This window comes from Rhopilema esculentum, chromosome 1, assembly GCF_057945365.1.
Source record: "Rhopilema esculentum isolate cy_ngs chromosome 1, ASM5794536v1, whole genome shotgun sequence".
NCBI classification, from domain to species: Eukaryota; Metazoa; Cnidaria; class Scyphozoa; order Rhizostomeae; family Rhizostomatidae; genus Rhopilema; species Rhopilema esculentum.
Window position 1 is genome coordinate 810,639 of NC_142815.1, and position 12,324 is coordinate 822,962.

Genomic DNA, 12,324 nt, shown 5'->3' on the forward strand with positions numbered 1-12,324 from the left:
CTTTAGGTCCAAGCAGAAACCATCAACCACATTGGACTGTACCTTGACCTTGAAGATTTGCACTCTTCTTTTTACGGTGCCATACATCTGCTCAATGTTCTTTTCTCAACACCCACTGTCTTCAACCATAGTTGTGATATGAGGCTGGTGCAGATATACAAACTTCTTGATCCACTGTCCATAATAATACGTGCTGGCATTCCATTTACTTTGGCCAAAATTGTCACATGAAGGGTAGTTGTGACATATAGTGCTCTCTTGCCCATCTCAGATTGCTGGCTCGCATTTTCTTCTCTACTCAGTGTTGTTGCATCGCATAAGGAAGTGTGGTATCGCCTATCACACTTTCTACACCCTCCGGATCTGCCCTTGGAAGCTGTGTGTCCATAGCCAGTGTAATTAAAACAGAGCCTTTTGTTCTTCACAATCTCTTGCCTTCGAGCCAAATCAAGTACCTTCTGACAGTCTGAACTCCTATGATTGTTGTAGTCGCAGTGGACACAACTGTTTTTTTCCCTTTGCTCTGTCCATTGTGTTTGATATCTCTGAATTTGATGCCTGAGAACACAATTAAGCAGGAACGGAGAAGCATTACAGCTAAAACACAATCTTCAGAATTTATACACCACAATTTCAGGATTATCGGCACCAATGCAATGTTTTCTAACCAACAAAATCATAGGCCATCCCCGTCCTGTGGATTAAATTCAATTTCAATATCAGTAATTTAAATATTGACTCATAAGTATGTTTCCAGCAGGGTATCGATTGAAGATCATTGGCTGGCTTTTCCACTGAAATGACCCACAACAGTCCTTGCAGGTCTGAGTCACAACAACCATTGTCCCATTCTCTCTTATCTTTACAGAGGGTTTTCCAGATTTGCAGATAAAACAAAACATGTTAAATAACTTTAACAGCATTGACTGAAATATAATGTATTTCTTTTCATACTGTTGGTCAGTGGCGGCTCGTGACTTTCACAGTTGAGAGGGCAGACCATCAATATTGCGATTATCGAAAGAAAGGTCGAGTTTGCATAGTTCGATGTTGATCGTCATGGAGCGCAGAAGAAAAAGCATATATAGATGTGGTTGTTGTTTAGCGATGATGTCATTTTATGGGCAAAATTTTTCTTGCCCCGAATTCCTGCAAATAAGCCAATCACAGGCCACGTTTCGCAATGCTCGAGGTCGAAAATTAGCTTGTGCGCATGTCGGCTAGGGGCAAAAAAAACTTTGCCCGTAAAATGACATCATCGCTCAAGGCACTAGCGGGCCAGAAGCAAGGCTAAGGACGAGACGGGATAGCAAGGAGCTTTTTCTAGAAGAGATACAAACTTATATAATTAACCACAGTAAGACTATCTTTAAAATTAAATATGAATATCATAGATTTCCTTTGAATCTTTTTGAGGGGGCATTGCCCCAGATGCCCATTAGCAAGAGCCGCCACTGCTGTTGGTTGCTTTTCTTATCATCGCTGAAAAATAAAAATGGATATCAGTAAGTACTTTACACATATTATATGTACAGAGTAGTATGACCTATTTCAAACCTATCAGAACTGTCAATTCAAAAGAAATTCATGCACTTTTGAAAATAAAATGCAGATATTGGAGCACATTACTACTGTATATGTTACTATGATCAAACAACCCACCTTTTGCATTCCTGTGAATTTTGTGTAACATCTTCCTTGTCATCATCAGCATCATCATCATCAGTCAAGTTTTCCATTGTTTCCCAGTCATCATCACTATCACTGTCACTTTCATCTGTTTCCTCTTCATCAGATGAAACATGCTGGTCTTCTTCAGGCGTTATATTTGGTTGGTTGACTTGTTCATCCACGCATATAACATCCTGTGGTAAACAACATTTACCACTTTTCATATTGACAAGTTACAAGCAGGCATCCATTACGAACAGTGCATGATCATGTCCACATATACAGAACGATGAGGTTAAATGTCAGATATATGCTACTGTACAGTATGTCTGTAAAAACTTAGAGAAGTAGCGAATTTTTCAAAAATCGTGTAATGTGCAATTTCACGCAATAGCTTTGATTACAAATAGGTATGTGGGTAGCAGGAATGATTTTTTAAGTAGACCTTATTTGCAAGTTTAATATGCTAGCATATACAGAAAGAATGTGACCAACTTACATGTCTCTTTTTGTGAAATTTTCTCCTTAAGTTTGAGACGATCTTCTGACAGTTATGCAGCCTCTTTTTCAAATTTGTACACTTAGTACAATGCAGGGTGATTTCATCAGACGTGCCTGTGCATTTGTCATTCTTGGTATCTGATTCTACCACTTCTCTTGAGCTGCTGACACCAACCTCTTCTTCAAGCAAGTTATCAGTTCCTATTTGTATCTCATCCGCCACAAGAGGTTGCAGTTTCACAGGGCTTTTCTGGTGCAACATGTTTCGAATGGTCTATGTGGAGTTAAAAAAGGAAACTGGCATGAGTAATGAAAACTATTATATCAATCAAGAGTTGAGAAAATAAAAAATAATGGTGTACCCTGACATAAGTTAAAACTGTTGCACAAGGTCCAGATGATGCTGGAGGACAGATTTCATAAATAAACATCATTAAAATTGGGAGGGATAGTAGCACAACATTTGCCATTTGATGGACTCTGCATTCTCCAATTGAGTCCTTGGGCTTGAGCATGAATAAGATCAGAGATGTGGGAACCAGGAGGCACGTGCCCCCGCCCCCCTCCCCCCAATTTTGCAACTAACAACAAAGTGCCCTTTTTTATTTTCAGGAAGTGCCCTGGACTTGCAACAACTCTCTCTCTCCTTTTAGTTCAAGTAGTCTGAAAAAAGCCCCCTTCAGCAATGAAAAAGTGCCCCCAGGTTTGAGATGTTTTCTACATCCTTGATAAAGATACAGTATACATATAAGACTTTCAAGTAAATACTGTTACTCTTCACGTTTACATCACTTTTTACAAACAGCATGTTAAAATCATCCAAGCTCTTTGTGATATCATTGTCTGCTGTTCTGCACTATTTCCTAAAAATGATTTGTTCTGTACTGAGAAAAACACAAGGAATCCCAACTTAGGCCGATTGCTACCTTCAAAGCTATCTTATCAGCAGGGGCAACTTCAAAAAAATAATTTCTTAAGAAAAGAATAATGAGTTTCGACTATACCTGTCTTCGTTCTCTTGGGGTCGAAATTTTCTTCTCCTCAAAACTATCACCGATAACTTTTTGTTTTTGGACTTGAGGGGCATTGTCAATCGTTGGCACTGCACCAGGTTCTAGCTTTCTTTGCCTAGGAATGTTGTTTCTTTGTGGGCTATTCTCTGCAACCAAAATGTCTGGACGTCTAAAGTAGCACGTTGGCTCAAAGTGCCCCGAGCAAAGATGAGACGATGTGGTTGGAGTGAAGTCTTTTCTGTGTCTTCGCACAAAGTTTGACCACAATTTCTGCACAGTCTTGTCGTTAGGAAACTTGTGCATGTTGACATTTGGGCTGAAACTACTATTCTTGCACGACCTTTTCCCAGGCAAACCAGCAACGCAGTATTTCTCTTCCCCTTTCTTCTTTTTATTCTGGCCATCTCGTGATTTCTTCGGGCTCGGCTTCATGTCTTCATTCGCATCGATTTCTTTTGTTTCCCTGCAAAGGCAGTGCAAGACTTCCAAATTGAAAGCGCGCGCTTTTCGAGAACAGCTCCATGACGTCACGCGGCCGTGTCGCTGTCATTCAAGAAAATTCACACACTTTCGCAGTCATTCAAATAGATATACAATTCTGCTCAGCATAAAAAATGCTTCAAAAAGTCATCTTTAGCTCAATTTTCAAAATTTCATTGCACTGGCACTTTAATGGATGCCAAATCAAATCAAATGCTTTTCACTGGAGATGGATGGAGGAGATAGCAGTGTTATTTTCCAAACCAACAGATTTGAGAGCTTAAACCTTCCAGACATTTAGCAGCATATTCAGAAACTGTTAAGCCCTTTAAGAGCATTGTTACCATATTATCATTAGGACAATGAGGTTGTAGTTAATGAATAGGGAATGCCAAAACTTGCTTAAAGTTATTCTTCAATTTCCTGTTTATTATCACATGCAATAACACTGTTTTTACACACAATTATAGTCAAACTCGAGCTCTTCTGATTTCACTTGTAGTTGAAAGTACCTTTTTACTACTTATAGCTGTTTAAATAAAATGACCAGAGACAAGTCAAGCATGTTACTCATCTTGTTAGTTAAACAGTTTTATTTCTTTATCATAACTTTTCATGTATTTGAAAATTTACAAGATCAAATTATTTCATTTAAAACCCTTGTTTGCTAAATTTGGTAAGGACAATCCAATCATGTGGATATTTACCAAAAAGATATGTGGAAATATCAACAATGTTTTTGTTAAGCTAAACTTATTTTGCAAGGTATTTTTATCTTACGTTTAACTTTGCAGAAAGCATTTTGCAACTAGGCCTATCCATTATTTTAGCTTCCTATATTTCATATCAATATTTACATTGCATATTTATTGGCCCATTTGTTTTATTCATCTATCAGTTCTATTAGGTTTGTTAGTTAATCGTGATGGCTTTAATATACCTAAAAGACTTTTTGTGGAAAAGATGACCAAAAAGCTTCCATTCAATTTCATGTGATTTATTGTTTCATTTTCAAATTTTAGCTTATCTCTAAACTTCACAAATGTATTTCAGCCTGCAAATTGAAAGAAATTAGGAGAATAACACAACTTTTAGTTTAAGCTAAGTTTATCTACTATAATAGGCTAAAGTTTTTAAATGTCTTTTGTGACAGCTATAAGACACAAAGCTCATTTCATGGTGTAACAAGATAATAAGAAAAGCTCATTCCAAAGGTTCATCAAAATTTTTTTAAAAGTTACAAGACTGAAAATTAAAATTTCCAAAAAGAACTTATCAACTCAAAAATTGGGCGTGGCAGAATATGGCCACACCTATATTTTTTCAAATTTGCAGGGAGGGCAAGACCACTGCTTTTTTGCTAGCTACGTCACTGGTTTCATCATGAAAGGATCGAAGGCATTGAACATTTCTCTCGCTGAACACTGGTGCGATACTAATCAATTCAATTCATTATTCGTATGACGTCTGCCCGTATGATAATATGTTTCTAATCAAAGCAACTGCCTCATCACAATCAGCTACTGCAAGTAAGAAACCTTTTGTAGCACTTCTTGCAGGCCCTTCCAAATAGCTACGAAGATTGTGTACAGAACTGCAAAAACTGTCCCAAAATTCTGGCCAGTCCTCAATTTTACCTTCAAATATTTTCATTTCAAGTTAAAGCAGTTTCACTTTCTGCGCTGACGTGTAGGGTTGTCCATTTTCGGTGAACAAAGGTTCAAACTTTCTTTCAATGCACTTTTGTTGGAACTCACTGATTCTCTCGATGCCATTAATTTTGTCGTTGAGGCTTGTGATCGTCTTGAAGAAAGCGCATAATTTTCTTTCTTCCAACGTCAAAATGTTGTAGGCATCTTTTTCCTTATACTCTGAGGATTCTTCGACTTCTCTGCCGCAGGTGCCTTCATCCCCATGCTCGATCGTAAGGGCAAAAATTTCCTCATCAGGACTCTTCCTCATCAAATATTTCCTCATCAAAACCGTTGCTTTCTCTTTCAAATATGTTTCAAACAAGTGTAATCTTCTCAAATCGATATCATCAGGCTCTTTATCGCTTTCAACATGTATCTTGTTAAGCAACTTTGTTGCGACTCCGCGGTGATATTTCCTAGTTTTCTTCCGTTTCTCCAGGTCTTCCATCTTCAACTGTAACACATGCGATTTTACTCTAACCTCCGTTCGGTGGACCATAATGTCTTGACTTGTACTGATTGAAAGTATGAGCTTCAAATCGTTGATTGATTAATACAGTTGACACACCCCCTGAGTTCTGACCAATCAGATATCAGAAAACTGTAAACAAATGCCACCAAAGGCCACTTTTACTCATTTTAGCGCTATAGATTCCAAAAGTTTTAATTGAATCATGTTCACAAAATGTAGGAGCATTTTTTTGTCGCATACTTTCTCCAAATTCTAAATACTCTTTAAATAAGAGCATCCTGAAGATGACGATTGCATTTCAACCCTAAGGTGAACATTTATCCAAAAATATCTACTCAAAAAACGTCATTCGAAAGTCCCTTTTGTTGATTGATCAGCTTGGTTTTTTATTAACTAGGCCAAATTTCTATCGCAAGCATTTGTAGCTAACTCACCTATCAACATAAGCACCAAAACATTTTATGATATACAGCTTGATGTTTCTGTTTCATTCCAAATTTGTCCATTATTGAATGACAAACTAAGTTTGTAACATCGAAAAGTTATTTCTTTCTCCTGTTTTCATATCTGCCGACTGGGATTCTGACGTGATTGCTTACTGGCGCGAAAAATCTTGTCACATGAGATGTTAAAGGGTCTCTCCAGCCAAAAAAATTTTTTTCTTATTTCTGTAGGTCGGAATGTGTCCACGCTGTGTCACGACTTTGTTTTGAACACCTGTGTTGGCCCACAAAGCTATGGCTTCCTGTTCCATCTCTTCCCTTGCGTATAATTAATCGAAATTTACACTTCAGTTGTTCTCCAGAAACAATGAACAAGGCTTCGAAATTGGTGTCTGTAATGCTGAAATTAACAGCCGTTGGAACAGAACTGAGACTTTCACTTGCAGTGTTCAATTTGCGAAACGTCGTCGTTTGACTCGGTTTGAGGCGAGACTAACGAAATGCACAGTGGCGATTTCCCTCTGTATTTGCATATGTCTGCTAGGCAAAATCGTCATTTCGCATTCAGGTTCTGTTTCATCGCTGGAATCATTTCCATCATCTTCTTTCTCGTCTTCTTTTTTTTTTGACCGACAAAGTTGGGTTTAAGATGGCATCAGATGCTTTGCTCGCAAGAGATTTCATGGCTTTTTCATACTCTTCGGTACAAATAGGACAGATATTCGGACCTAGTTTGATGCATTCATTGTGAACTGAATGGCCGCATCCAGTAAGAATCACATTGCTTGCAAATTGATCACTTTTTTCTTAATTAGAGGTTAATTATTATAGAAAAGCAAAGGCATGTGTTTTATCATAATTATTTCAAAAATGATATACAGATTATAACAATATCATAATTTATGTCAAAATTTGAATTGTAACACCAAACCTGTTCTGGGAAGGCTCTTTCCCGTGAAACTGAAAGCAAGCGGAAGGACTTGAGCTGACATGACATTCTCATCACCATAAAGCGTTGGCATTTTCCAGTACGACATGTTTTTAGGTTTACGTGGTGGTCTATCAACTTGCTCTGCTTTGCCTGGATTTTCTTTAATTTCCTTCAGGAGAGAGACAATAGAGAGTTTCCGATTCACGACGCGGGAAGTGAAGACGGCTCATAGGGATCTAGAAACTAGCGCGGTCAAGGGCAATCCCACTTTGCTTGAGTCGTCTTGTTCCTGAGGACGACTCAAATTTTCGATTTTTACGTTGCGAGCCTGACGCAGAAATAAAAGGTGAGTTTTCTTCAACACTTTTGTAATACATCGTTATAAACTTAGATAATTCATTGACAGTTACCTGATGATCGCATTAAGTGTGAAAATTGGAGTGTATTGATTGTGTTTTTGCTCAGAACCTTTCTTTTCTACACACCACGGAGTGTTCAGCTCTGCCTGTCATAATGGCACTGAGCATTATATGTTTTTCAAGTTGAATTGTTGGTACATATCTAAATTTTCAGTGCCACAATAGACATATAGTAACGTTGTTTTTACATCTTTATTCCAGGATACATTTAAATCGTTAAAAATGGCCGCCAATTGTGAAGATTCACACAAAAGAACACTCGTGTTTGTATTGATTCCACTATTAAACAAATGCTTATATTGAAACTTACTTAACCTGAAACCGAAATCAAGTGGCATTTAACGTTGAGAGACAGCAAAATAAAGGTCAAAAGCCTGCCAGATTTCCTGATGTTTTGTTGAAGTTATCAGTTCATACAAGGAGAAAGCCTGTGTATGATCAGTATCTGAATGGTCACCAACTTTGTATTCTTGAAGTACTCTTAAAGTAAAAGTTAACTTGCTGGAATTACTTGCTTTTGTACTTGATGCATTTTTAAATTTACATTTTGAATAAACTTTATTTAAATTGTAATCTGTTTTATGTTGTTTTGAGTAAAACAAGTGGTTAGTTTACCTTGCTGAAATAGTTGAAATTTTTTCCTGGTCTCTCCTGAAATGGATGGGCTTTAAGGTCTCAGCCACAACTTTCCTGTATATGTGTTGATATAAACTTATTTTGAATAGGCCTAAAATGACATGGACTAAAGATCATGATGTGCTGCTTTGCCGTGAAATTCTGGCAGAGGAGCCTTATCAATATAAGCATGGGTCAAGGGAAAGGGGGAAATGCTGGGACAAAATTGCAGATGCATTAAATGGAGTAGAAAGGCCAAAGTTCAGTGTTGATCAGAGAGCTGTTAGGGACAGATTTGTAAAATTAGAAACGGGGTTTAGAAGGAAAATGAACGAAGAAATGAGGGCTAGTGGGGTAGCACCAGAACCCAGTGAGCTAGATGAAGCAATGGAGGATTTTGGAAAGAAAAGACAGTGCAGAGCAGCAGCAAGCAAAGTGTGATGATGGTAAGAGACAGGCAACAGGGGCAGAGAAGGAAATGGCACAGGCTGTGAGGAAAATGGCTATGGAGAGTCTCTCAGAAACTAAGGCAAGAGAATGTGTGTGAGAGGAAAAAGGATGGTGAGACAAGTGAGTATGTTGGGTACCTGAGAGAGAAACGCGAATCAAACATGAAACTTAGAGAGAGTGAAGTCAATTTGGAAAGAAAGAAAGTTGAAATAAAGGAAAGAAAGTTGGACCAAGAAACTGAGTTGAGAAAGAGAGAACTTGAGTTGAGGGTGAGGGAGATAGAGGTGAGAGAGAAAAGTCAAGAATTGAAGGCAAAGGAGCATGAACAATTTGAAGAGAAGTTTAAAGTATACGAGGAACAGCAAAAGATGATGAATGCTCAAATAGCGTGCATAAAAAATAAATTGACAATTATTGAGGAACAAAATTTAACTATTTTAAAAATATTAGAAAGATTTGAAAAGTAATATTGTTTGCTGATATTTGCTTAATTGTATTAAAAAAGACAAAAGGTAAAAATTTTTTTATTCTAAATTCTTTTCCAACTCATCTCATAGAGAAATATTGGATAATTGATCTCAAATTTTAACTCTGTACAAATACAAATGTTTGGGTATCTTCTCATGCTCCACCCAAAAGCACAGAGTTGTAAATGAGCCCCCCCTTTAAAACACAGATTTGTATTAATATGGTACAGTAACATCACTTATGAAAGTTTTGATTATCTCTATTTATTTAATTGGTTGTTTCAAATTAGTTAATATTCAATTTCAGTTTAAAGAGCAGGTAGTTTTTGCCTGAAAAATATTTTTTTCTTGCCTGTGATTAACAATTTATTTTCCTGTTTGCCTTTTCACTTACACTATGCTACATGTCTTTTCAAAAGATTCTTTAAATTTGAGAAACAGGCAAACAAAACCAGGACCTTGATTTGAAAGTGAATATTTCTATAATTTTTTGTCATGTGGTCAAGAGATTGATGTTTAAAGTTTTAAGTGAAACCTAGGAACGATCAAGTCAAGTATTAATGGCTAAAAATATTCAAAATGACAAAATTTTGGAATCTGCTAAAGCTTTTGATTTTTTTACATACTTTGGTACCCAAAAGGTTTGATCATTACTTTTTAAATATTCTACAGCAGGAATGAATCCTATGGTAGTTACAAAAAATTTTCCTTTCCATAATTTCTTTAAAGAGAAAAACAAAACAGATAATCGTGTGCTGTGTGAAAGAATAGGAAAACTTAGAATTCTTGGTAGCTTTTAAAAAAGCTGTTTTTTAGATCTTTGATTGGTACAACCTACTGGAAATACTCTTCGATAGTTGGAGGATCGACATCAAAAAATTTTGAGGTGTTGTTGCCATATAACATGTCAATCCGTTGCGTAGCAATGCACACACCATGTAGATCTTGCCAACTGCGCTCAAACCAATTTTAAGATCTTTTTTGAAATCTGTGAATTTAAAGTAATTCACAATATCTCCAAATACCCACTCAACAGAAATTCTAACTTGACTCATTGATTGGTTAAATGCCTCTTCCTCTGGAGTAAGGTCAGCCCTTCTGGCAAATGGGCATTGGAGATGCACTCTGTTGGGATAAGCTGGGTCACCATAAAGACACAATGCTTGGCCAGTTGGGGAAAATGAATGATGTTCCAGATCATGCAAGAGGCCTGACATATTTAACATACCACTGTCTTCTTCCCTCAACTGGACCAAAAAGATTTGCAATGAGACCATTGGGAGTCACAACTGACTGGAACTTAAGGGCATGAACCCGTTTGTGTCCATTGTAAACTTCCCTCTGGTTGTCCTTGGGCCTACAAATCGGTCTTACTGTGCCATCAATGAATCCTCAGCAGTTATCCAATGCAGCACCCCTGTTGTGAATTGCCTGTGCATCTTCAGGTGTTGTGGTGAAAGCCATGGCTGGTTCAGGTTTTGAAGCCGGTCAGAAAATGAATCATATAAAAAATTTACCACAAGGTTAGTTATCATGCAGAGTTGAGGCACGGATCTTCCAAACCTTGGTATCAGGTCTGCATATCTGCATGGGTACGCAAAACGTTTCAGTTTCACATAGTGTTTCAGGCAAACACATAGTGCTTCAACTGGCTGGAAGGTGTAATGCAGCAGCGAGCCTAGCTATATCTTGTTTCTTAAACCGAAACTCGACCTCACACTCGTCCTCTCACATCCCATCCAGATCAAAACGTTCATATTTCCATTATGGAAGTCCAACATGCAGGTTTCCGTGTCTATTTGCCTCATGAAAAACAAGGAATTCGTCATCATCGATCTCGCTGTCATCGTGCATGAGAACTAACATTTCCTCCTCCATTTTCGATATAAAATCACTTTTGGCGCTTATTCTGAGTCGTCTTCCGCATTCGTAACTTAAATTGAACAAGCGAATAAGGGCGCCTCAACTCAGTTCGTACCCAGACCTCCATGAGCCGTCCTCACTTGAGTCGTCTTGAATCGGAAACTCTCTAAGAAACCCGGCTGCTCTCAATTTAAGGTATTCAGGCCTTCCTCTTCTGTATCTGTATCTGATTCTATAACATTCAAAACAGAAAAAACTGATCTGTATTCCTACTCTCTCCTAAGATGCTGGATAATGTTCTTCTGTTTCCGACATCATCACTACAGCAAGGCCCCTTTTGATTGGTTGAGCAACTTTTCATTTTCGAAAGATAAAAACCACCTTCTCTACGATTGCCTTCTTTGACACCTATGACATTTTGACGAGTACCCTGTCCAGAATTTTCATTCCATAATGCGATCACAGACATCAGAGGCAGACACTGCGCAAAAAGGCAGAGGCTTTGGATGGAAACAAATCATCCTATTCTGCTTTCTTCTCTGTGTATGCCACGTCAACCAAATGGAGGCATACCATGTTGGCCGTATTTATTCCACAGAAAATTCCGACATAGGCTCACCTCCTCCTGTAGAATTACATTATTTTCCAATGCACTTCTGATTTCAGGAAGTAGATGTCTTTTAATATATTTAAAATCCTCAGACACTTCCACTGGACCGACACCTTGGACTGTTTCAGTTTCTACTTGTGTGCATGGTATGTATTTTAGAAGACTTATAAGCACAAGGTAGTATGTTTCTCCAAATTTTGTTATAGCGGTTGTTGTTGTTGTAGCGGCAAATTTTGAACTTGAAGACTCTTGGAAAATTGATGTTATACCATTCTGATAAGCAGATTCTTCATCTATAACAGCCACATCATCTTCGTTGCTAATTGACTGATTAGACTTGCGCAACTCGGCAATGATATTCTGAAACTAAATGAAATAGTACATTCAATAATATCAGGGTATCTTATGAATCACGAAAATCAACATAATAATTTTTGGTTGCTTAACCTGATAAGGAAATTATCTTGTTTACCTTAATATTCAACTGAATAAGAATAATTTTCAATGATTCTACTTACCATTGCATATGATGGCCGACATTTAAAATTGTTTGGCAATCTTGCTGTGTAGGAACGAGCTGCTAAACACTTCATCAAACAGTCAACGCAAAACTTGTCTTTCAGCTTTTTCTTGCTCGTTTGTTAGAATGCTTTGTAAAAAACACTGCTACTTTCTAATTTTCCCTTCAAATTGAG

The 12,324-nt window shown here is 37.6% G+C and overlaps 2 protein-coding genes and 1 pseudogene across 2 annotated transcripts; 1 reads left to right on the forward strand and 2 right to left on the reverse strand.

The window, feature by feature from the left end:
• Positions 1 to 743: 743 nt before the first annotated feature.
• LOC148960612 (uncharacterized) lies at positions 744 to 3,753 on the reverse strand. Its single transcript, XM_089116080.1, has 4 exons — positions 3,177 to 3,753; positions 2,171 to 2,446; positions 1,663 to 1,865; positions 744 to 1,482 (listed from the first exon to the last, which is right to left on the reverse strand). The coding sequence occupies exons 1-4, from the start codon at positions 3,615 to 3,617 to the stop codon at positions 1,389 to 1,391; spliced, it is 1,014 nt and encodes a 337-aa protein (XP_088972206.1). The 5' UTR covers positions 3,618 to 3,753; the 3' UTR covers positions 744 to 1,388.
• A 2,200-nt stretch (positions 3,754 to 5,953) lies between these two features.
• Positions 5,954 to 11,039, forward strand: LOC148960613 (uncharacterized). The gene has a single exon (XM_089116083.1). It carries the CDS (start codon positions 8,357 to 8,359, stop codon positions 8,678 to 8,680), a length of 324 nt encoding a protein of 107 aa, XP_088972209.1. The 5' UTR covers positions 5,954 to 8,356; the 3' UTR covers positions 8,681 to 11,039.
• On the reverse strand, positions 9,939 to 11,034 carry LOC135691389 (uncharacterized; annotated as a pseudogene).
• Positions 11,040 to 12,324: the final 1,285 nt, after the last annotated feature.